General features: G+C 37.2%; 2 protein-coding genes across 6 annotated transcripts in view; one reads left to right on the top strand and one right to left on the bottom strand.

Annotated features, from left to right (window-relative positions):
- The window catches only part of LOC148940863 (uncharacterized), a 226281-nt gene that overhangs the window by 45910 nt on the left and 157974 nt on the right, over window positions 1-22397 (bottom strand). The window lies entirely within an intron of this gene.
- Window positions 4692-22065, top strand: LOC148940867 (sonic hedgehog protein-like). 5 transcript variants are annotated; one of them, XM_089104740.1, is made up of 2 exons: window positions 4692-4720; window positions 21226-22065. In XM_089104740.1, exon 2 carries the CDS (start codon window positions 21306-21308, stop codon window positions 22014-22016), a length of 711 nt encoding a protein of 236 aa, XP_088960866.1. In that variant the 5' UTR covers window positions 4692-4720; window positions 21226-21305; the 3' UTR covers window positions 22017-22065. The 5 variants fall into 5 exon arrangements, with proteins under 5 accessions (XP_088960866.1, XP_088960862.1, XP_088960861.1 ...); XM_089104736.1 differs by lacking the exon at window positions 4692-4720 and adding an exon at window positions 12139-12243; XM_089104735.1 differs by lacking the exon at window positions 4692-4720 and adding an exon at window positions 12139-12259.

Genomic DNA, 22397 nt, shown 5'->3' with positions numbered 1-22397 from the left:
TCGGTGTGCCGAATTAGCAGCCGTACCCTCTCGAAAAGTTCGATTACACACTGAAATTAGAGGATGGTCCAGTAACCTAAATTTAACAGAAGATTGCAAGACTGCAAAGTTCTGGTTTCGCCTATGGTGTGACAGTGATAATCCAAGATCTGGGCAAGTCTGGAAAGTAAAGAATCATACTAAACGTGCCTTTGCCAAAGCCTTGTCTAAGCACCGTAGAGACATAATTGACGAATACAGCAAGAAAAGTAAGTCCGATCCCAAACTCCTGTGGCGGAATTTAGTGAAGCCCGAAGAATCAACCTCTGAGGTCCCCCTTCCAACAAAAGAGGCCTGGAATACTTACTTCACCGATCAGTTCAAAAGTCTTGACCAAGCGCTACGGAATTCTTATCAGAGTGAGCTAGATGAAATGCTAAAATTGCCGAAAGAGAACATGGTAGTTAATAGAAGTGTAATACGTGAATGCCTGAAAAAGCTAAATAAGAAACTTTCGAGAGGCTTCGATAAAATTTGTGGCCAGCACTTACTCTATGGTAGTGAACAACTTTTTGAACATACGTTGTTTTTGGTACAAAGGCGTGTGACCTGAGTTATCGCTCTGAGGAAATTGTGCATGTATGTAACAAAACCTCGTTTCGTATGAGGTCCGATTCTATCTCGGGAATCTTCTAAGAGGGACAATAAGTTGTCGAATACATTCTGTCCAAGCTTTGAGATTCCGATTTATGACGAAACTAGAAGAAATAGCTTAGTTCCCTCACGCCAAGTTGGGTTCCCGCGATTACTTTGATGTGATCATGCCCTTTACTCGCTGGTGTCTATACTGACTGACGCTGAGAACGACAATGATTCTTTAGTTTTAGCAGCCCATGATCTTGCCCGTGCTTTCGATTCGTCTATCCACGAACATATTTTACTCTCTGCAGCAGAGAGAGGCGTAGAAAATTCGGTCATCGGACCCCTTGATTCAATGTATAGTAATCTTCGTGTTAGGATAAAGTGTCCTGGTTGGGATTGTGATATGCTTTTAGAAATTGATATACCAGTGAATAAGGGTATTAGGCAAGGAGCAGTAAATTCACCAGATTTATTCAATAATTCCGTAATCGAAGTGCAACATGAAGCACCAACAATGAGTATTTTATGTGGGATTGATGTGTCTCTCATAGGTTATGCCGACGACATTTTAAACATTAGTAGAATCCTGAATGGAATAAAGAGTTGTTTTAGTGCATTAAAGGTAGAATAAGATTGTGTCTGCCATACATTTAATCCATCGAAAACTGAATTTTTATTTTTCAATTATAAAGTGTCGACTGAGGACATATGCGTTATGCTAGATGATACGGAAATCAAACCTGTTTCATCACTTACTTACCTTGGAGTCCCGATCGGTACGTCACTCAAGGCCACACGCGTACTTATTATCGCTGATACCCTTAGAAAAGTTCGTTCTGCATTTGGAAAGCTTGTTCCGAGCAAGGCGAGATTTAGTCGTGATATTTTAGCCCGATTGTATAATGCATTTGCTTTACCGAGTTTTCTCTACATCTCTCCGTTTTGGAGTTGCTTCACACAGACAGAGAAGAAAAAGTTGCGCACGATTTATTTTAAATATGCTAAGTATCTGCTTGGACTATCACCATGGTCCAAAAACCGGTATTTGATCAGTAGATTTGGATTGATAGACCCTGCCTTGGCAGTTCCTGCCAGAGTAGCGAGTTTTCATAAAAAGTTCATGACTCTAGGTCATCCTTGGGTAACTCTTCAGGGACAGACTTGAGTTGAATGTGTTATTTGAATTTCGATGTTGAGGACCCATTTCATTGTATATATTCGTGTTAAACCGTACTTTGTTGTTTGTCTTTTTTTTTCTTTTTGCATTTTTTTCACTTTTTTATACTCTGCCGCCCATTGTATCTTTTACAGTTTTAGCAGGTAATAAATCTATATTATTATTATTATTATTATATTATTATAAGCTCAACCTGAATCTGTTATGCTTAGCAAGTTTATATGATTTTCAGGCAGGTCTACTTAGATTTTAGTTTTAAGAAGTAAGGATGTATAAGCTGAAATTACACCTGTTATGCTTAGAATGTTAGATGATTTTCAGGCAGGTCTACTAAGCTTTTAGTTAGAGTCTATAGTAAAGGCCATAAGGCACCAATGTTTTATTTTTTCACAGAGGCACTTCATACGGAAGGGGTCGTCATACAAACTTCAAAGGGGGCTCATTCGATTGGAAATCGAGAGTTTTAGTGCCCTTTTTAATATTTGAAAGTGATTGGAGGGCACCTAGCCCCCCCTCCCATTCCCCTAAATTACCCCAAAACAAACCAAAAAAATTTTAATATAACAAGTGTTCTAATCGTAGTTGATTTACAGATAGAAAATATTTTTTTAGGAGGATACTCCCCCGCAAACCTCCTGGCCAGGGGTTTAATTTATGTCCTGGGGTCATATAAGGATTTTATAGAATGTATTGTCGTAGAAACTTCAAAAAGGGCTCATTCTATTTGAAATTCAAAGGGATAGTGCCCTTTTTAATAGTCGAAAGTGATTGGAGGGCAACTAGCCCCCCCCCCACCACAGAAATCATTCCGAAGAAACACATCCAATCAAAATTTAGAGATAACCATTTTGTTCAGCGTAGTTGATTTCCAGATAAAAAATATGTTTTTGAGGAGGACACTCCCCCACAACCCTCAGGGCTAGGGTTTTAAGTTATGCACTGGGGGTATATATGTTTTTTTTTTTATAGAAGGCGATGTCGTAAAAACTTCAAAAAAGGCTCATTCGATTATAAATTCAAAGGGCTAGTATCTTTTTAATGGTCGAAAGGGAATGGAGGGCAACTAGCCCCCCCCCCCGCCCATCACCCCCCCAAACACGTCCAATGAAAATTTCGATATACCGAATTTGTTCAGAGTAGTTGATTTCCAAATAGAAAATATGTTTTTGAGGAGGACACTCCCCCAACACCCTTAGGACAATGGTTTTAAGTTATGTCCTGGGGGCATATAAGGTTTTTATAGAGGGCGTTGTTGTCGAAACTTAAAAAAAAGGCTCATTCAATTGGAAATTCAGAAAGCTAGTGCCTTTTTAATAGTCGAAAGTGATTGGAGGGCAACTAGCCCCCCCGCCCATCATTCTCTCAAACACCTCCAATCAAAGTTTGGAGATAGCCATTTTGTTCAGAGTAGTTGATTTCCAAATAGAAAATATGTTTTTGAGGAGGACACTCCCCCACAACCGTCAAGGTAAGGGTACTAAGTTATACCGTGGAGGAATATAAGGTTTTTATAGAAGGCAGTGTCGTAGAAACTTAAAAATAGGTTCATTCGATTGGAAACTCAAAGGGTTAGTCCTTTTTAACAAGTCAAAAGTGATTTGAGGGCAACTAACCCCCCTCTCACGCCCACCTTTTCCGGAAACATATCCAATTGAAATTTTGAGACAGCCATTTTATTAAACGTAGTTTCAAGTTCTGGAAATTAGGTCTTTGAGGATGACAACTCCCCCACAGTTCCCGGGGCAAGGGTTGTAAGTTTTGCCCTGGGGGCATATAAGGTTTTGTATAGACAACATTATCGTATAAACTTCAGAGAGGGCTCATTTGATTGGAAATTTAAAGTTCTAGTTCACTTTTCAAGTGTCAAAAGATGTTGGAGACTAACCAGCTTCCCTCCCCTAAACCCTATTTTCCCAAATGCATCCAATAAAAATTTTAAGATAGCTATTTTGTTAAAAATAGTTCAAAGATCATATAACAAAAATTTCATTGTTGACACAACCCACCAGGGCCCGGGGGCTGGCGTTATAAGTTATGCTCTGGGGGCATATATGGGTCTTATGGAAGGGTTGCTCGTATTAGCTTCAAAGAGGTATCATTTGATTGGACATTTAACGTTCTAGTTCACTTTTTAAGAGTCAAAATAGATTAGAAGGCGCCTAGCCCCCCCCCCTGCCTCCGAGCCCATTTTTCCTCAAACCCATTCGATAAGAACTTTGAGATAATTTTTTTTAATCGTTCACAGATCATATAACCAAAACTCAGAGGTCAAAATAGCCACCCTAAGACCCGAAACAAAATGGCTACTTCGAATTTTTTATCAGATTTATTTGGGGGAAAGGGCTTGGGGGGGCCAGTTTCCCTCTGATAATTTTTGACTTTTAAAAGGGTTGGATTTGAATATCCAATCAATTGAGCCCTCTGAAGTTTATACGAGCATCCATTTCATACGAACAATATATGCACCAGTGCATAACTTACAACGCCTGCCCCTGGGCCCTGGGGGGTTGTGACGACACCTGAGTTTTATATCCGAATTTTGAGAAATTTTTAACTTAATGCCTATGTCCAAATTTTTATTGGATGTATTTGGGGAAAAGGGGTGTGGGGGGCTAGTTGCCCTCCAATATCTTTCGACTCGAAAAAACTTAACTAGAACTTTCAATTTCCAATCAAATGAGACATCTCTGAATTTTTTACGAGCATCCCTTCAAAAGGAACCATATATTCCCCAAGGGCATAACTTACAACACCTGCCCTCTAGATTTTAATTTTAAGAAGTAAGGATGTATAAGCTCAACCTGTATCTGTTGTGCTTAGCAAGGTTAGATGATTTTCACATATGTCCATATGTCTACTTAGATTTTAGTCTTAAGAAGAAATGATGCATCAGCTCAACCTTCATCTGTTATGCTTAGCAAGGTTATATGATGTTCAGACAGGTCTACTTAGCTTTTAGTTTAAGAAGCAATGATGCATCAGATCAACCTTCATCTGTTATCAGTGCTTCCACTTTGTCGGATTTTTCCGACATTGTCGGATTTTCGGCCCTCTTGTCGGACAAAAAAACATCGTGTCGGACTTCGGAATTTTGTCGGATTTTCAGTAAAAAACGGATATTTTTCAGATTTTTGTGTTTTTCTAGACTACTGGAGTCTCCAACTCCAATAAAAAAGAATTTTCAAACGAGTAAAATTAGAAGGCCAATTCTAGTAGGGATTTTTAGAAAGTCATTAGTGTTAGCGGCGACAGTTTGACAAGGCACAATTTTTGAAAAATTACGCATGCTGCGCTTCATTTCTGTTAATTTCAAGATCTGAGGAAAGTTAAGGTGAGACTTTTTTCCAATGCCAGTATAAGATTAGAAAGTCTATTGCCAACATAGTAGCCTACAGGAGAGCTAGGCCACCATGGTTTAGTGACACCATTTTCTTCACAGGTTCAGAATGTTTTAAAATCTCAAAATAGCCTGCTCAAAAGAAGAATGCAAGTTGGGTCTGGGTCTAGGTATGTAGATCGGTAAAAGACTGGTAATTCTGGCAATCTTCTTGAAGTCAAGTTTAATTCTAACAGAGAAATTACCCACAATTTTTCCAGAACTGATCTGCAAAGCACACTTGAACCATCATAGCTATCCTGATCAGCACTGTGGCCACTCAGGACAGAATAAATGGATTCTGCACCAAGCAGGATAGCCTACAAGTACCCTGCATGGGCTGCATGTGTCTGGAACCGAGGTATGAAAGGAGAAAAAAAAAGACTTTCTCTGAGCAGTAGGCTATAGCTAACCAGTCAGGAACTCTACTATTTTGTGATCATCAGCCAGCCCAGGCAACTTCCTCTAATGACAGAATCTGTCTCAGTAAATTTCTACCAAAAAATATTATTGACTTACGCATAAAGTGAATATACCACTCGATGCCTTTTTTATGCTGATTACGAATATAGTAATCATTTCTATCGGAAATGAATTTCAGCCCCCCCCTACATATGGCAATTCAGGGTATATATTTATACAGCCTAACCTAACTTAACCCTGAATTGGCATATATAGGGGGGGCTGAAATTCATTTCCCACAGAAACTATTACTATATTTGTAATCAGCACAAAAAAAGGCATCGAATAGTGCGTTCACTTTCTTCCTAGCTCAATAATATGATTTGGTGGAACTTTACCTCTGTCTCTTGTCAGTAATGCCCAAAGTGAAATTATTCCCAAGCACAGCTAACTTCCACTTAGGAGAAAAATTGGTAGATCTTCTCCTAAGTGGAAATTAGCTCTCTCGGGACTGTATCTCGTTTTGGGCATTCACTATCACTAAGTAGTAGCATATCCACTTATCAGGCAAGTTAGCTCTATTGCGCGATAGTCTCAAAAGAGTAGAGTTCCTGACTGGCTATAACTAGGATATCCTACAAGGAAGGTTTAAAAGGTTAAGAGGGTTTCAATTTCCTTTAAGGCTACTCTGACTATCGTACATTCACATTCGTTTTTTCTTTTATTTTTTTTAACTATTGAGATCAAGAAAGCTACAATTATTCAGTCAAACTGTATTGAAAACAGCAAAATTGTCATATAAGAGATTAATTAAATATAATCTACACAACTATTCAATGTGCTTCAAAGTTTCATCTTTTGTTAATATCTCTGTTAAAATGAAATTCTGATTTAAGAAGACCAGCTTTCAACAGTGAAGAGACAGTGAATTTCTTACTTTTTGAAGTAAAGCATACTTTATAGATCCTGTGATGTAATTAAAAAAAAACAGTTTTTTAAACTGAAAGTAAGGAACGACGTTAAAACTTAAAACGAACAGAAATTATTGCGTATATGAAAGGGGCTGTCCCCTCCTCAGTGCCTCGCTCTTTATGCTAAATTTTTTTATTTTTTAAAAAAATAAGAGTTGTGAGAAAGTCAAACTTTAGCGTAAAGACCATGGCGTTGAGGAGGGGACAGCCCCTTTCATATACGGAATAATTTCTGTTCGCTTTAAGTTTCAACATTGTTCCTTACTTTCAGTTTGAAAAACGTGTTTTTTTTAATTTAATTTCTGATCGTTTTTTAAACAATATACCCAAAGAAATTATTCCGTTTATGAAAGGGGCTGTCCCCTCCTCAACGCCTCGCTCTTTACGCGAAGGTTTTTTATTGTTTAAAAAAATAGAGTTGTGAGAAAGTCAAACTTTAGCGTAAAGAGTGAGGCGTTGAGGAGGGGACAGCCCCTTTCATATACGGAATAATTTCTGTTCGTTTTAAGTTTCGACGTCGTTCCTTACTTTCAGTTAAAAAAACTTGTTTTTTTATTTAATTTTTGAACGTTTTTGAATTAATGCAGGTTTTGATATTGGCTCACCGTACATGAATAATTAAAACAAAATTTGTATACTAATTTTACTTTTATTTGGTTAAATGGCTTTCTCGAAACTTGTTTAATTTAGTTACGAACGTTTTTATTAGTAATAAATATACGTAACTTACCAATTAACTTGCGTAATGAACTTCTATATTCATAGATTTCAATACATATATTAGGGGGTTTGTCCCCTAGTCAATACCTTGTTCTTTACGCTAAAGTTCGAATTTTGTACCAATTCTCTAAAAAATGACCCCTTAATCACAAAGGCCGTTAATTAGAATAAATAGCTCTTATGAAATTACAAAAAAATCATTGGCTTAAAGAGCGAGGTATTCACTAGGGGGTGAACCCAATCTTATACGTAATACTTTCTGTTCGTTTTAAGTTTTGATGTTGCTCCTTACTTTCAGTTGAAAACTTTTTTTTTATTTAATTTCTGATCTTTTTCTTTAATAATGATGGGAAATCTAGCATCCCCTTCATAGCAATGTCCCTTCCCCCATGAAAACCTCCTTCATGGAAATATCCTCCCATATAACGCCCCCCCCCCAATAATGTGGAGAAAAAATATTATACATCCCATGCCCTTTGACTATCCAGATATGGACCCTTCTGCCCCCCCACCCCACCCCCAATAAAAATTCTGGAGATTTGCTCCTGGGCTTGAGCAGTCTTCATAAACAATTGTGACAAAAAGTGATCTTTAGTGTAAAAGGCGAGGGTGGAGGAAGGGGTATCCCCCTAATATACGGGACAATTCCTGTTCGTTTTAAGTTTTAATGTTGCTAATTAGTTTCAGTTGAGTTGCTTTTTTTTATATTTAGTTTCTTACCGTTTTTAAAATCTTTCCAGAAAATACCCTCTTCCTTGTAAAATTTATTCTGAGAAATTCTCCCCAGAAATTTCCCTCCTGACAAAAATTCTTGTCGTGGAACCCCCCCCCCCTTCAAAAAATGCCGTATATGTCCTGATAATAAATACTATATTTCAGCAAGGGGCAAATTGTGTAGCTTACAGTCTTTATCCCATGGGGTATTGGGGTATTTTTTATATTATAAGGCATAGTGATTTTACCTTTCAACTATGCTGATTTAAATGGCTATCTCAAGCTTTTGATTGGGTGTCTTTGGGGAAAAATGGGCATGAATGGGGGTTATTTGACCTTCGATCTTTTTGGTAACTTAAAAAGGGCACTAGAGCTTTTCATTTCCGTTCCAACGAGGCCTCCCACGATATTCTAGGACCACTGGGTCGATACGATCACCCCTGGGAAAAAAAAAACAAAAAAAAATAAATAAACACGCATCTGTGATCTTTCTTCTGACAAAAAATACAAAATTCCCCATTTTTGTAGATAGGTGCTTGAAACCTCAACAGTAGGGTTATCTTATATGCTGAATATGATGGTGTGGTTTTCATTAAGGTTCTATAGCTTTTAGGTGGTCTTTCTCCCTTTTTTCAAAAATCAGCCAAATTTTCTCAGGCACGTAACTTTTGATTAGTAAGGCTAAATTTGATGAAACTTATATATTTGAAATCAGCATAAAAATCTGATTCTTTTGATTTATCTATTGGTATCAAAATTCCGTTTTTTAGAGTTTTAGTTACTATTGAGCTGGGTCAGTCCTTACTTACAGTTCGTTACCACGAACTGTTGGATACACTTAATACATTTTACTTATCAAGTCTTGTTGCAGGAAGTACCATCATGTCGGACAGCTCTTCATCTTCTGAAACTGACATTGAATATCTTAGTGGGGAAGAAAGGCGGAAAAGAAAGGGAGAAGAAAAAAGATCCTTCCGAAGAAAGAAGGCTCAGAGGAAAACAGCCAAATTCAGACACAGCTGGCTGAACGTTCCTGCATTTGAACGGTGTCTCGCAAAGGACAAGTCTTCTGATGAAAAGACTTTCTGTTCACACTGCAGGTAGTCCTTGTTTTGTGGTTAATCTAAACTTCGAAAACATGCAAAGAGTGCGAAGCACAGTGAAAGTGTAAGGAAATTAGAGGCTCCAAGAAAGCTCACTACAAGGATTGATCATGTCCTTACTACAGACAAAAACGAAGAAGAGAGCCTAAAGGCCATGTTGGCTGATTTCATTGTCGAAAACAATCTGCCTTTATCATTTGTAGAAACTCTTGTACCTTTTTTGAAAACTTTACCACACAAGGCTGTTGTTGAAAAAATTAGGCTGTGCAAGCAAAATGTGACAAATGTGATCAGACAGGCATTAGGACCGTAATACAATGAAGTTCTGTGTGATCAGTTGAGATTGACGCCTTTTTCTATCATTATTGATGAGACAACTGATGTGGCAGTAAAAAAACAACTTGCAAGTGCAGTTTTGTTCTGCAATAAGGATTTCGACGTAGAAGTCGACCTTCTAGGTATGGTTAAATGTTCCGAAGGGAAGCCGGAAAATATTTTCAATATGCTAAGCAAAGTCCTTGAAGATAAAAAGATACCTACGGAGAACTGGGTTGGGTTCTGTGCTGACACTTGCAATAATATGTTTGGGTGTGAGAACTCCGTTGTCAGCAGAATCAAAGAAAAATTCCCATCTGTGATGTGTGTCAAGTGCAGCAGCCATTCCATTCATTTGGTGGCTTCTCATGCTTCCAAACAATTGCCGAAGCAACTGGAAAATCTATGTAGGACTATATATAATCACTTCAGAATGAGTGTCAAAAGGCGCTCTGAGTTTGAACTACATCAGCTATTTACTGACAACCCAGTCCTGAATGTGCTTGCCCCAGGTCAGACACGTTGGGTATCACTTCGGATGTGCGTTCAGCGACTATTACAGAATTGGGATGCACTTTGTAGCTACTTTCAGTTAGTAGTAAATGAAGATCCCACTCACGCAAACGACAGGGCATGGCAAGCCCTAAAGAATCCACTGCTTCGGATTCAGCTTGAATTCCAGCTCTATGTACTGGAGCTGTTTACAGATCTCAATATGCTTTTCCAAAGTGAAAACCCGTTGTTTCACAAAATAAAATTAGAGGTGGAGATACTCTTGAGAAAACTGGCAATGAATTTCATGAAGACCAGCTACGTCAGATCAACCTCGCCTTTGAGTGTTGACCCCGACAACACAAGTGAATACCTTGCAGTGGAAGATGTGTATTTGGGAGTTGCAGCTCACGAGTCTCTTCAGACCTTGCAATCAGACCCGAGTACAAAAGCAGATGAACGTGAAGTTATAGTCATCTATGAATGTGCTCGGAAGTTGTATGCAGAGGCGGTGAAGCAAACCAAGCAGCGATTTTCATTTGAAGATGAACTGTTTAAATTGTGCGGTATACTTGACCCTGAGAAAGCTTTGGATATCGGTGCTGTCACTCTTCTCCAAAAGATCCTTCAGCGGTATAAGGCACCATCTTGGGATGCACGAAAAATAATAGAAGACTGGGGGAGTCTCCTGACCATCGATCTTCTAGATGTGACAGACGTCTGTCATTTCTGGCTCTATGTGGCTTCTTTGAAGATACCAAATGGTGCGCACAGATTCTCCAACATATTTGTGGTTGTTCAGCATCATTTGACCTTCCCACTTTCTAAAGCAGTTGTAGCGGTTCTTTTCTACGTTGAAAGACGTGAAAACAGATCATAGGAATTCGCTGAACAGTGTGACCCTTATCTCTATCATGCAGGCCAAGTCTGGCATGAAAATAAATAAACATTTATCCCGCGACTTAGAGGTCGATGCTCGCCTCTTAAAACGACTCAAGTGTATTAGAGCAAACGCGACGGCAGACGAGTGTGCTCAGTCTAGTGGAACTGCAGCTTTAGTTTAAGTTAGGTGCAGATGAACGACATAAGAGGGTAAGGAGCAAAAGTGAATGTTTAAGCTACAATTATCTCTCCTAAAAGAAAACAAAATCAAAAACCCTGCTTTGCATTACTTGTCCAATGTTTCGGATGTCTCGTACACGGCGAAAATCGCCGGGCTGATTTTGAGAGCGGAAACGAAATACATTTTCTTATGCTTCTACAATCAGGCTTACATCGCTCGTTCGGGCATAGACCTATGGACTTGTGCAATCTACAATGCAGCAGCTGCAGCGTTTTTTGTTTTGTTTATTTTTTCTTCTTTTGAATATGTGAAACTATAGCCAAAAACTGCCATACTTGTTTACACTAATAGTCTGATTTTTAATACCAGTTTTCCAATAAATGAATACTCATGAGTAGCTAAGCATTTTTGAAATCGTCACCGCGTTCGTCGCCTTCGTAGAGAGACTGTATTGGACTGGACCATTAGGCCCATAAGGTATGATACTGTCTAAAACGTGGTCAAGATTGCCGCACAGCAGCTCAAGAAGAAGTAGAAGTTGCTCTCGGTCATTTGAACCAATGGAAAAATAAGGCAAAGCCGAAGGTAAAATAGTATGGAAAACAAAATAAACAGGCTTTTTTTACGCCCAAAAGAGGGATTCTGGTTCAAAATTTCGGTTTTTCGTCGAAATTCCGAATTCGGTGCAACTTCTTTTTCTTCTTGAAGTGGTTGACGGCGTTTTGAAAACGTAGTGTCTTGGCTAATAGTCTACGGCGTCTGAACCGCAAATAGCTGTGTCGTCAGCGCAAGGAATTTCTAGCGCGGCTGCGTGCTAAAAGAAGGGCCAAAAGGATGAAAGTGGGAGTAGCGGGATCAGATCGCGGAACTGAAAGGTTACTCACTGCATTCTTTTCAGGCTAACACAACAGCAAGCTGAAATCGCAAAAATAATTTGCAGAAGAAGACGTTTGAGAAACCATTTTGAGCCGTTCTGAAGGTCTAAAAATAGTGTAGAAAATGAGAAGCTTCGTTCTTGAAGTCGGATTTTTGTCATATTTTTCGGTTCGAGTCGGAAATTTGTCGGATTTCGAACCACCAAGGTGTCTGAAAAATAGTCGGATTATCTGTGGTCGGGTGTCGGATTTTTCAGAATTTTCAAAAAGACGGAACAGAAATCTAGTAGGAACAAAGTGGAAGCACTGTCTGTTATGCTTAGCAAGGTTATATGATTTTCAGGCAGGTCTACTTAGCTTTTAGTGAGAAGTAAGGATTCATAAGCTCGACCTGCATCTGTTATGCTTAGCAAGGTTAGAAGATTTTCAGGTAGGCCTACTTAGCCTTTAGTTTTAAGAAGCAAGGATGCATAAACTCAACCTGTATCTGTTATGCTTAGCAAGGTTAGATGATTTTTAGGTAGGTCTACTTAGATTTTAGTTTTAAGAAGTAAGGATGCATAAGCTGAAACTGAATCTGTTATGCTTAGCAAGTTTATATGATTTTCAGGCATGACTACTTAGATTTTAGTTTTAAGAAGCAAGGATGCATAAGCTCAACCTACATCTGTTATCAATAGCAATAGGCTTACTTAGCTTTTAGTTTTAAAGAAGCCAGGATGCATAAGCTCAACTTGCATCTGTTATCCTTAGCAATGTTAGATGATTTTCAGATAGGTCTACTTAGCTGGCCTCCTCCAGGCCACTCAGAATGTCCCCAGGTGGCAATAGGGGAACACCCTAAAAATATGCAGGGTACCTCCATAGGAGGCACTGACCAAGGAAAGACCTTGTCCCTGGGAGTCCATAATAAAAACAGGGGCACCCTCACCTGGGGACATAAGTGCAGGTGGAGGAGGAAGAAGGTCCCTTGAATGTACACTCAGTAGGTGTATCCACAAGTCCCATGAGTTACAAACCTTCTCCCAGTTATGGGTTAAATTGCATGGTGATGCAGAACACCATCGTGGGAGGAGCCTCTATAGGAGGACAACTGTGATTGGGCATAAGATCCAGATATTTGGACAACAGCCTCTGCAAAGGCTGGCCCCAACCCTTTCGGGGTACCTGCAAAACTGGGGACCTTGTGGTCAATTCTACTCCTACTTGAGGAGTGGCACCCCTAGAGGAGTTATAGCCTATTAAACGACACAGCATTCGCAAGAGATTCTTATCAATGGATAATTCTTTGGGGTTTTGTGTGTTTTAAAGGGCGTCTTCAGGCTAAAAAACCTCTTCCTAGCTAATTTATCTACTATGGATTGCCTCCTTGTAGTAGCATAATATTTGTAGGCATGAATATATAATGAGTTGGATGTAATAGGCTTGAGATTTTCTATGCAGGATTTCTACTCTTGTTGATAGAAGAGCATCGCCAAGTGATGAAAACCATGTTTTGACCAAGATGGGCGAAGGATTGCACAAAGCCTCCATTCATGGAGGCCAGAGGGACTTCTTGCTGTCCGATTCTAAGCCGACTTAAACACTTTGGTGTAAACTTGAGAAGATATCTGATCCTCGTCCTGCACTGGTATCTGGAATCATGGCTTTCCCTGAAGCCAAAATGATTTCAATGATGTAAAAAACATGAAAATTGGAACTTGGAATGTTACAACGTTAAAAAATGACCATTGTATCAACATTTTGATTGACGAATTTAGACGATTCAAACTGGACTCTATTAGGAGTTTCAGAAACTCATATCCCAGGAGTAGAAAGCTTGGGATTAGGTGATATAGAATTTGTTTACTCAGGCAGGAAGGATGGGGTACATAGACAGGGAGTAGGGCTCATGATGAATAAGGTAGCTGCTAAGTCTCATTTAGGCTGGTAAGGTATTAATAATAGAGTACTAATTGTTAATTTTATGACTAAAAAGTTCAAAGTATCATTTATAGTAGTATACACCCCTGTAGAACCGACTGACGGAGATACTAGTGACTCAGATGAATTTTACTTACAGTTACAGGAGCAAATAGACAGGCTCCCAGGTAGAATTATGATGTTTTTAATGGGAGATTTTAACACCAAGGTCGGTAGAAATAGGCATAGATGGTATCCTAGCCAAAGTAAATTTGGTGTAGGGAAAGAAAATAGTAATGAATACAGACTTTTGCAATTTTATAGGTATAACAATCTAGTTGTAACCAACACGGTGTTTGGTTATAAAATGGTTCATAAATTAACATGGTATTTGCGTAATGGTAAGGCAGTAAACCTTATTGATTATGTTATAGTAAGCCGAAGAATGGCAGGATCAATACAGGATACTAGGGCATATAGGAGTGCTGTTATTGATTTTCAAAGTGAAATTCACCATCTTGTTGTGTCAAGGTTTAATTTCAAGCTCAAATTTCGGAAGGGTAACTACCTCTCAGTAATTTATGATTTTGGTAAAAACAAAAAAATATAAAAATCACAATGAAAAAAAAAACAACAAACAAACGAGATTGTGGCCAGTGGAAAGAAAAGAAAAGACAGTTGTAAAACAATGCGGATATTTCACCTGTATCCAAACAAGGCGTCTTCAGCACAAAAGAAACACAAGAAAAACAGGATAAAAAAAACAAGATAAAAATAAAAACCAAAAAAACCACCACAAAAAAAATAATGAAAATTTAATTTTCTTTTTTTGGTGGTGGTTTTATTGGTTTTTAGTTTTATCTTGTTTTTTTTTTATCCTGTTTTTTTTTGTGTTTCTTTTGTGCTGAAGTCGCCTTGTTTGGATACAGGCGAAATATCCGCGTTGTTTTACATTTGCCTTTTCTTTTCTCTCCACTGGCCACAGTCTCGTCTTTTTTTTTTTCATTTAGATATTTATCTTTGTTTGTTTTTTTCATGGCTGGCCAGTTCGGCTTAAGATCTTTCATATTATGTTGGTAGACTCCAGGATGAGAATTTGAGAGAAACTTTCCAGGAACAGTTGAATACTAAACTTAAGAGTTTAAAATTTGATAGTGCAGAAGATGGTTGGGATAATTTTAGAAAAATAATTTTTGAAGTTGCTGAAGGTGTCGTAGGGAAAAAAGCTAGGACTGCAACTAAAAATATTAGTGAAAAAGCTTTATCTTTAACAGAAAGGAGAAAGGACTTGTACAAGAATTATTTGAGTCATAGATCATATGAAAACAAAAGGAATGTAAAGAGAATGGAGAACGCATTAAAATTTGAACTAAGGAGGTGTGAAGTGGATGCCATGGATAACATTGCCGAGGATCTGGAAGATGCAGCTAGACGGCATAATAGTAAAATATTGTACTGGCATGTCACTAAATTGAAAGGGAGTAGTCAATCCGGACTTTAAAGATAGTTAAAGTTAAAGTTAAAGCCCAGTTAAAGATAGAAATGGGGCCACAATTAGCGATAAGGAAAGAATTAAAAAGAGATGGGCAGAACATTTTAAGAATTTGCTAAACCGAGATAGAGTTACAGTTAAAGATATAGAGGAAAATTAAAAAGTTTGTGATACCTTTGATGTGAGGGAATATTTGTTTTGTGAGGAAGAATTAATGACAGTACTAAAAAGATTAAAAATGATAAAGCTCCAGGTGCTGATAGGGTAGTAAATGAGTTTCTTAAATATGGTGTCTCTGAGGTTAGAAACAAGTTACTGAAGATTATGAATATTATTTTTGAAAAAGGTGAAGTACCAAATGATCTTAGGAAAACCTTAGTTAAGCCACTTGATAAGAAAGGTGATAAAAGTGAGTGCGGTAATTATCGAGGCATTAGCCTGGCCTCTGTAGGTAGCAAATTACTTAGTAATATGATACGTTTTACACTGAGACATGCCGTAGACAAAGTTTTAAGAGAAGAACAGTGTGGTTGTAGAAAAGTTAGAGGATATGTTGACCAAATTGTCACTCTTAGATTAATAATTGAGAAGTGTCTGAGTTGTCAAACACCTTTGGTCCTTAGTTTTATAGATTATGAGCAAGCGTTCGATTCTGTTGATAGAAGAGCTATAGCAAAGGTTTTATCTTTGAATGGTATACCAGACAAATACATTAAAGTGATTAGTGCTATGTACAAGAATAAGAAGGCTGCAGTTAAGGTAGGAAATGAGGTTAGCAGCTGGTTTTATATTAAATCAGGAGTTAAGCAGGGCTGTGTTATATCTCCCTTTATATGGATTATTTTGATGGATTTTTTGTGAAGGAACACAGGAAAGGCAATGGGAGACCACGGAATCAAACGGGGAGGAAAAACTCTCCTGGACTTAGATTATGCTGATGATTTAAGCATCCTAGAGGAAAGTGTGAGCAAAATGAATGAACTCTTAGAAGTTTTTCGAGTTCAGGGTGCTTGAATAGGTTTGAAAATTAATGTTAAGAAGACGAAGTCGCTAAGGCTAGAAATAAGTGAAGATGAAAAGATTGATCAAGTGGGCAGCTCCACTTACCTTGATAGTATTACAAGTAAAGATGGTGGGAGCAGTGAAAATGTTAAAAATAGAATAGCCAAGGATCAAGATGTTCTTTTACAATTAAAAAAAGTTTGGAAGAAGAGGAAGATAAGTCTGCCAAACCAAGATTACAATATTAGAAGTTACAGTAATGACATTATAAAATATGGCTCTGAAACATGGGCGCTACGAAAAGTGGATGAAGATTTGCTAGATGTTTTCCAGAGAAATTGCTTAAGGATTGTTCTGAGTACCCGGATGACTTACTGTATTTAAAACAATAGGCTGTACAAACAAGGTGGTTCAATACCGCTCTCTAGGGCCATAATAAAAGACAGGTTGAGATGGCTAGGGCACGTTGTGCAGATGAGGGATGACAGATTTTCGAAGATTGTTCTTTTCGACCAACCGTCTAGGGCTAAATGGAAAGCAGGTCCTCCTCGTCTGAGGTGGGAGGACGTCGTAACTAAAGATTTAAAAGAAATAAGTACTTCATGGGAGGGTGTAAAAAGGGAGGCTTTGAATAGATTGGGATGGAGAAAGAGCGTCCGTAGCTGTGTCGGCCTAAGGTGGCTTGATGTTGCGGTGAGTTGTTAGTAGTAGTAGCAGCAGTAGTATACCTTCCATAAGAACCATATTTGCCCTCAGGGCATAACCTATAACCCTTGCCCTGAAGACTTTGGGGGAGTGTCTGGTTCAAAGATATAATTTCCAGAACTTTCAACTATGTTGGAAAAAATAGCTATTACCAAATTTTGATTAGATGTGTTTTGGGGGAATGGTGGGCTTGGAAGGGGTGTTAATTGCTTTCCAATCACTTTCGACTATAAAAACGGACAATAGCAATTTAAATTTCCAATCGATTGAGCCCTTTTTGAAGTTTCTACGACAAAGCTTTCTATAAAAAACCTTATAAAATTTCAGTCTTTTGATGTTTCTATTAGTATCAAAAATCCGGTTTTTAGAGATTCGATTACTATTGAGCCGGGTCGCTCCTTACTAAAAGTTCGTTACCAAGAACTGTTTGAAACGTATTTAATACAGTCTAAGACTTGTTATTACTAACTCTTGGTATTAAATCAGGTGAGAACAAAATTTTAGCTGATAAATAAATCGATTATTTGTGTATGTTGTTCAGTGGCTTTGCGGTTATTAAAAAAACCTTAATTTTAATGAAAATGTTTTTAAGATAATATCAATTGTATAGTGAAATTTACTGATATCACAGCTGGTGTAAGACTATCCCAAGCCTTATAAACAAGCTTATTGTTGTCAGGCTACATACTCACTTTTAACCAAGAAATCAACAATCTTTTTCTTATACTTCGTTTATGTGTTTTTAGTCAAGCGCTAGTTTTCTATAGTCGTGCATACATAGGGGAATTTATTATTTAGTTTGTTTGTTCTAGTTCTATTGATATATGTTAGAAAGAATGTGAATCAATAATTTTTGTTCCTTTTAAGTTTCAACTTTGCTCTAAAAAAACTTCAGTTTTTAAATTGATTCAATATCAATAGGTACATGAAAACTATTATTTTACTATGCTGATTCTGAATATATAAAATTTATCAGTTTTAATGTCACCCCTCAAAAGACACGAGCCTGAGAAAGTTGGCCTGATTTTTGAAATAGGAATAAACACCCCTAAGATTCAAGGAATCTTAATTAAAATCCCACCTTCATATTTAGTGTACCAGAGAACCTTACTGTAGAAGTTTAAAGCTCGTATCTGCAATACTTTGGAAGTGCGCAAGTTTTGTCAGAAGAATGATCACGGATGCGAGTTTATTTATTTTTTGTGTGTTGGTTTGTGTTTATTCTAGGGGAATCCTATTGAAATAAGTATCCTGGAAGATCGGAAAAGGGTGCATTCCAATTGAAATTCAAGCTTCTAGTGCCCTTTTTAAGTGACTAAAAATCAGATGGCAGCTGGGCGCCATCACATGTCCAGATTTCAAAAAGAGTCGTCTGAACAAAATTTCGAAATAGTCATAGTGTTAAGTATAGTTCAAAGATCAAGAAACTATGTCTTCAGGCGTGAAATGAGTCCCCACATTAAGTGGTGCGAGGCCTGTAAGTTATTGATATTTCGTGTTCAGGCGGATAAAACGCATAAAAGTACTTTATAAGGTCTTTGTTAAGGAACGGTCTCCGGTTTTATTTTCAACCACAGTGCTATCTGGTCAGCAAATCTCTTTACAGCCTGCGTCTTTGTTTTTCTGGCTTTGTTGCTTCAATTTCTTCTTTTTCCCAACATCTTTGCGTTCTTTATAGCAAAGGTAGGTTTTATCTTGGCTTTCACTGATATATCAGTGTCAGTGAGCAATTTTGTTCAGCTTTCCTTTCTTACTTGAAGCATTTTGTTGTCTTGGTGGTACTGTGATGTGGTTGTACCTGTTCAGGTTTGACTAAGCTATTTCTAAGTGACTGTAAAATAACAGGGAATACTGAAATAACTGGGTGAGAGGATTGTAGTGAAGGTAGGACTGGGGCCGGAGTTAGAACCTCTGATGAGCTTGGCATTTTGCCACCGGTTTCGCGGGGTACAAACCGTTAGGTTTGTCTATATTTAAGAGCAAATATCTTCATCGTCAAAACAATCTGTATCGTAAGTGGATAAATCTTCCAAATCCTTTATTGATGTTTGATGTTATGAAAGCTAAGGGGAAAAATTTTCCTACCAACCCAGCTGTGATCTAAATATTGACTGTTCTTCTCGATGGTATAGGTTGATATAGGATGAAAAAAAAAATACTACTATTTTTGACAATTAAGTCTATGAGGACTACATAAATTTTAGGGTACTTACATTTTATAATCATTATCAATCAAGACTTGAAGTTCTGTTAATAATATTATAATATAAAAAGTCTGATAAAAAAAAAACTATATTTACAAAATTTTTTGATATATAGTTGAAACCTAGGGGGGTGGGCTAAAGCCGCGCCGTTTTAAATTAAACAGGGGTTATCGTGAACTATGATGCACTATAAACATCAAATGTTCAAAAAAGAAGTAACAAATAAATATTTAAAATCGATTCTGTCGCTTAAATATGTCTTTTATAACGCTAAGGTGAAAAAAATTAGCGATAAAAAAAGTTTACAATGCGTCAACGCATGAACAACTTTAGCGGTAGTGGGTATATCATACAAGTACCGCTGTTAGATTAGATATTTCAACTGTTATGCAAGTATTCTGAAATGCCTTGGCCATTTTGTTTCTACCAGATTTCTACTTCTCTTTATAGAAAACTTCTGAGACCACACTGGCTAATCATGAAAAAACGAAAAAGGACGTAAAGAAGAGTAAAACGGGGATAATAAAAGCCAATGAAAACCGTAGATTACAATGCCAACATTTCGGTCAAAACCTCTAAATCAAGTATGCTTGACTATGCTTCTATGGTGTTATTGCTTATGACCAAAATAATTTGAGAGTCCACTCCCTGACCATGACGCGCATACTGACTAAATTGGAGATATTAAAATTTTGAAATCTGGAAGATGGATGGAAATTCTTAGGAAATTAAATTGTGAATTTGCTAATGGTGCTTAGTGAAAAAAGATAGAAAGGCAGCTTGGAATATTAGTGAAACTGATTTATGTTAACTTTCATGTTTATTACCAAAATCATGTCCCGATGACCCGTTTTTTTTGTTATAGTGCATAGCGCATACAGTGAACAATTTTGGTAGATGGTCCTTTTCCTTTCGTTCAGTTATATATAACAAATAATATTCATAATTATTAAAATTTCAAGAAACACAATTGGAAAAGTTGGTTTTTGTGCCATTCCGTTTTATGGTAGATAGAAAATCAAATGAAACGCCAAGACCCTCCCCCACCCCAAAGCTAATTTTAAAATAATATAAACAAAAAAAATTTAAAATTAATTTTTATATATATAAAAAAAACAATAATTGAAGTTATGTTAATAATAATTATTATTAATGTTAGTCACAATGAAATATACAAGACTCTTAAGATAATATAATACTTTATAAACAATATTTTGGCAACTACAGAAGAAAACTATGGAAAGCAAGCTGCCCATAACGCATTTTGTTAAATACCTAACCAACTCTATATATCAAATGTTTAATTATAATGTACTAGCAATGTAGTTTCACTCACTCAGTCTAAGTGGATTGTCACCAAATACAACAGAAAAACCGCTGTTATCTATAATTACACACATGGAAAATTTTGATTGTTTTGGGGATTTTTTAAAAAGTACCATATTACACAATATTACAACTTTTCATCATAATGCCTTCTGACACAGACATTAATGTATTTAAAAAAAAACAAAAAAACACACACACAAAAAATACATGTTATTTTAGTACATGTTATTAATAATAACTTATGGATGGCGCACAATTGTGTCGAATTAGGTAAAAAAGGCAGTGTTTGAGTGTCAATTCTAATTTTGTTCGCAGATGACTCCTATTCCCTAGATCTAATAGTTAAATACACAATATTGTTAATAAATAAAGATCGAAGGGCAAAAACATGTCAATCAGTGAAGAAACTCATTTTATAAGATTTTTTGGATTTTTCCAAGTAACGAGTTATACACGGATTTTTCCTAGTCTAACGTTCATTCATACATTTTTCTATCTCTATTCACTTCCTTCCTTCGTTTAAAACTGGTATCACTCTCAACAAACAAATTGGATCATCAATTGTTTGAATATGACTCTCCCATAAAAGGTAGCTTTTAACAAACCCAATTTTCCAAATGCTGTCAGAAGTATTATAGGTGTGTGTTTGGTACCTATTGTTTTCTGATAAATTGAGTAACGATCTATTCACCAAATAGCTCATGAACATTAAATTTTGTCAACATTCTAGGTAGATTTCTTATTTTATATTTATCTTTTTAGAATCATCCTCTGCAGCAAGATCCGAGGGTTGTTTTACGGGGTATTCTTTACTTACACTTCAAGGCGGTGGACAAGTCAAAATGCAGGATGTGAGGGCTGGTGACCGAGTACTTGCTGCTGATGAATATGGCAGCCTGATTTATAGAGAAGTTCTCTTATTTCTAGATCGAGATGTGGGGGATATTCGTCAGTGTGTTAAGTTAACCACAGAGACGTGTGAAACATTTGAATTAACTGCCAGTCATTTAATATTCAAGATACAAAATAACAAATACGAAATCATGGCTGAATTGATCAAAAACAAAAATATTGATAAAAGTATTGGAGAAAAGAATATATCTGAGATCAGTAATATCGAAGGCGATCCATTTGCATCCAAGTTACAGTTTTATTCTCTGGTTGCAAAAACTTTTTCAAAAAACGTGGAAAAGGGTGACTATCTTTTAGTGAAAAATAAGGCAGGAACATTAAAGCTTCAACTCGTAACTGAAGTTGCGTTCAGTGTAGAGACCGGGGTATATGCACCACTTACAAAAACAGGAACAATTATTGTTAACAACATTTTGGTATCCTGCTACGCAGTCGTTGACAGTCACGTTATTTCTCATTGGGCCTTTTTGCCACTCAGGTGGTATAATAGCTGTAATGAAGTGTCTAGTTATAATTCAAGTTGTGCGAGGCTAAAAGAAAAAAGTAGAGGGAATAAATTCCCCGAAGGTATCCATTGGTATGCAAAGCTGTTATATAATTTATCACATTACTTAGTGCCCCGCCACATGATGAGTAATTAAATCAAAAATGTGCAATGTTTTTGAATTGGGATCCAATATATGGTTTTGGCAGTAATGTTTTTTATATAGCATAGTTTTTGAATGGATGATAGTAGAGGGGATAACTCTTTCGGGGGGAAGTCCCTATATGGGCACTGACCTACTAACGGGAGTAAAGCAACATGCTCAGTGAATACAACCAGGACAAGATCATTGACCTCCAATGAGGTAGAATTCTATCAGTACAAGATGACAGCGAATCAGAGTATTAGAATATAAGTAGTACAAGATCATTTGTCTCTGTCTATTCCAATCAGGAAGTCAGAAATACTAACGGGAGTGACGCAACGGGTTCAGTGAATACAACCAGGACATGATCGTTTACCTCCATTGAATTTACCC

This window comes from Artemia sp. Qi Xiang Cuo, chromosome 19, assembly GCF_049724085.1.
Source record: "Artemia sp. Qi Xiang Cuo chromosome 19, ASM4972408v1, whole genome shotgun sequence".
Lineage (NCBI taxonomy): Eukaryota > Metazoa > Arthropoda > Branchiopoda > Anostraca > Artemiidae > Artemia > Artemia sp. Qi Xiang Cuo.
This window is presented reverse-complemented; position numbering and strand designations above follow the sequence as displayed.

Bases quoted from the DNA above. Each gene is read 5' to 3' on its own strand.
- LOC148940867 (XM_089104735.1), top strand. From the start codon at position 12,232: ATGCTTAGCAAGGTTAGAAGATTTTCAG. The intron at 12,260-21,225 runs GTAGGCCTACTT...TTATCTTTTTAG, and splicing joins CAAGGTTAGAAGATTTTCAG to AATCATCCTCTGCAGCAAGA.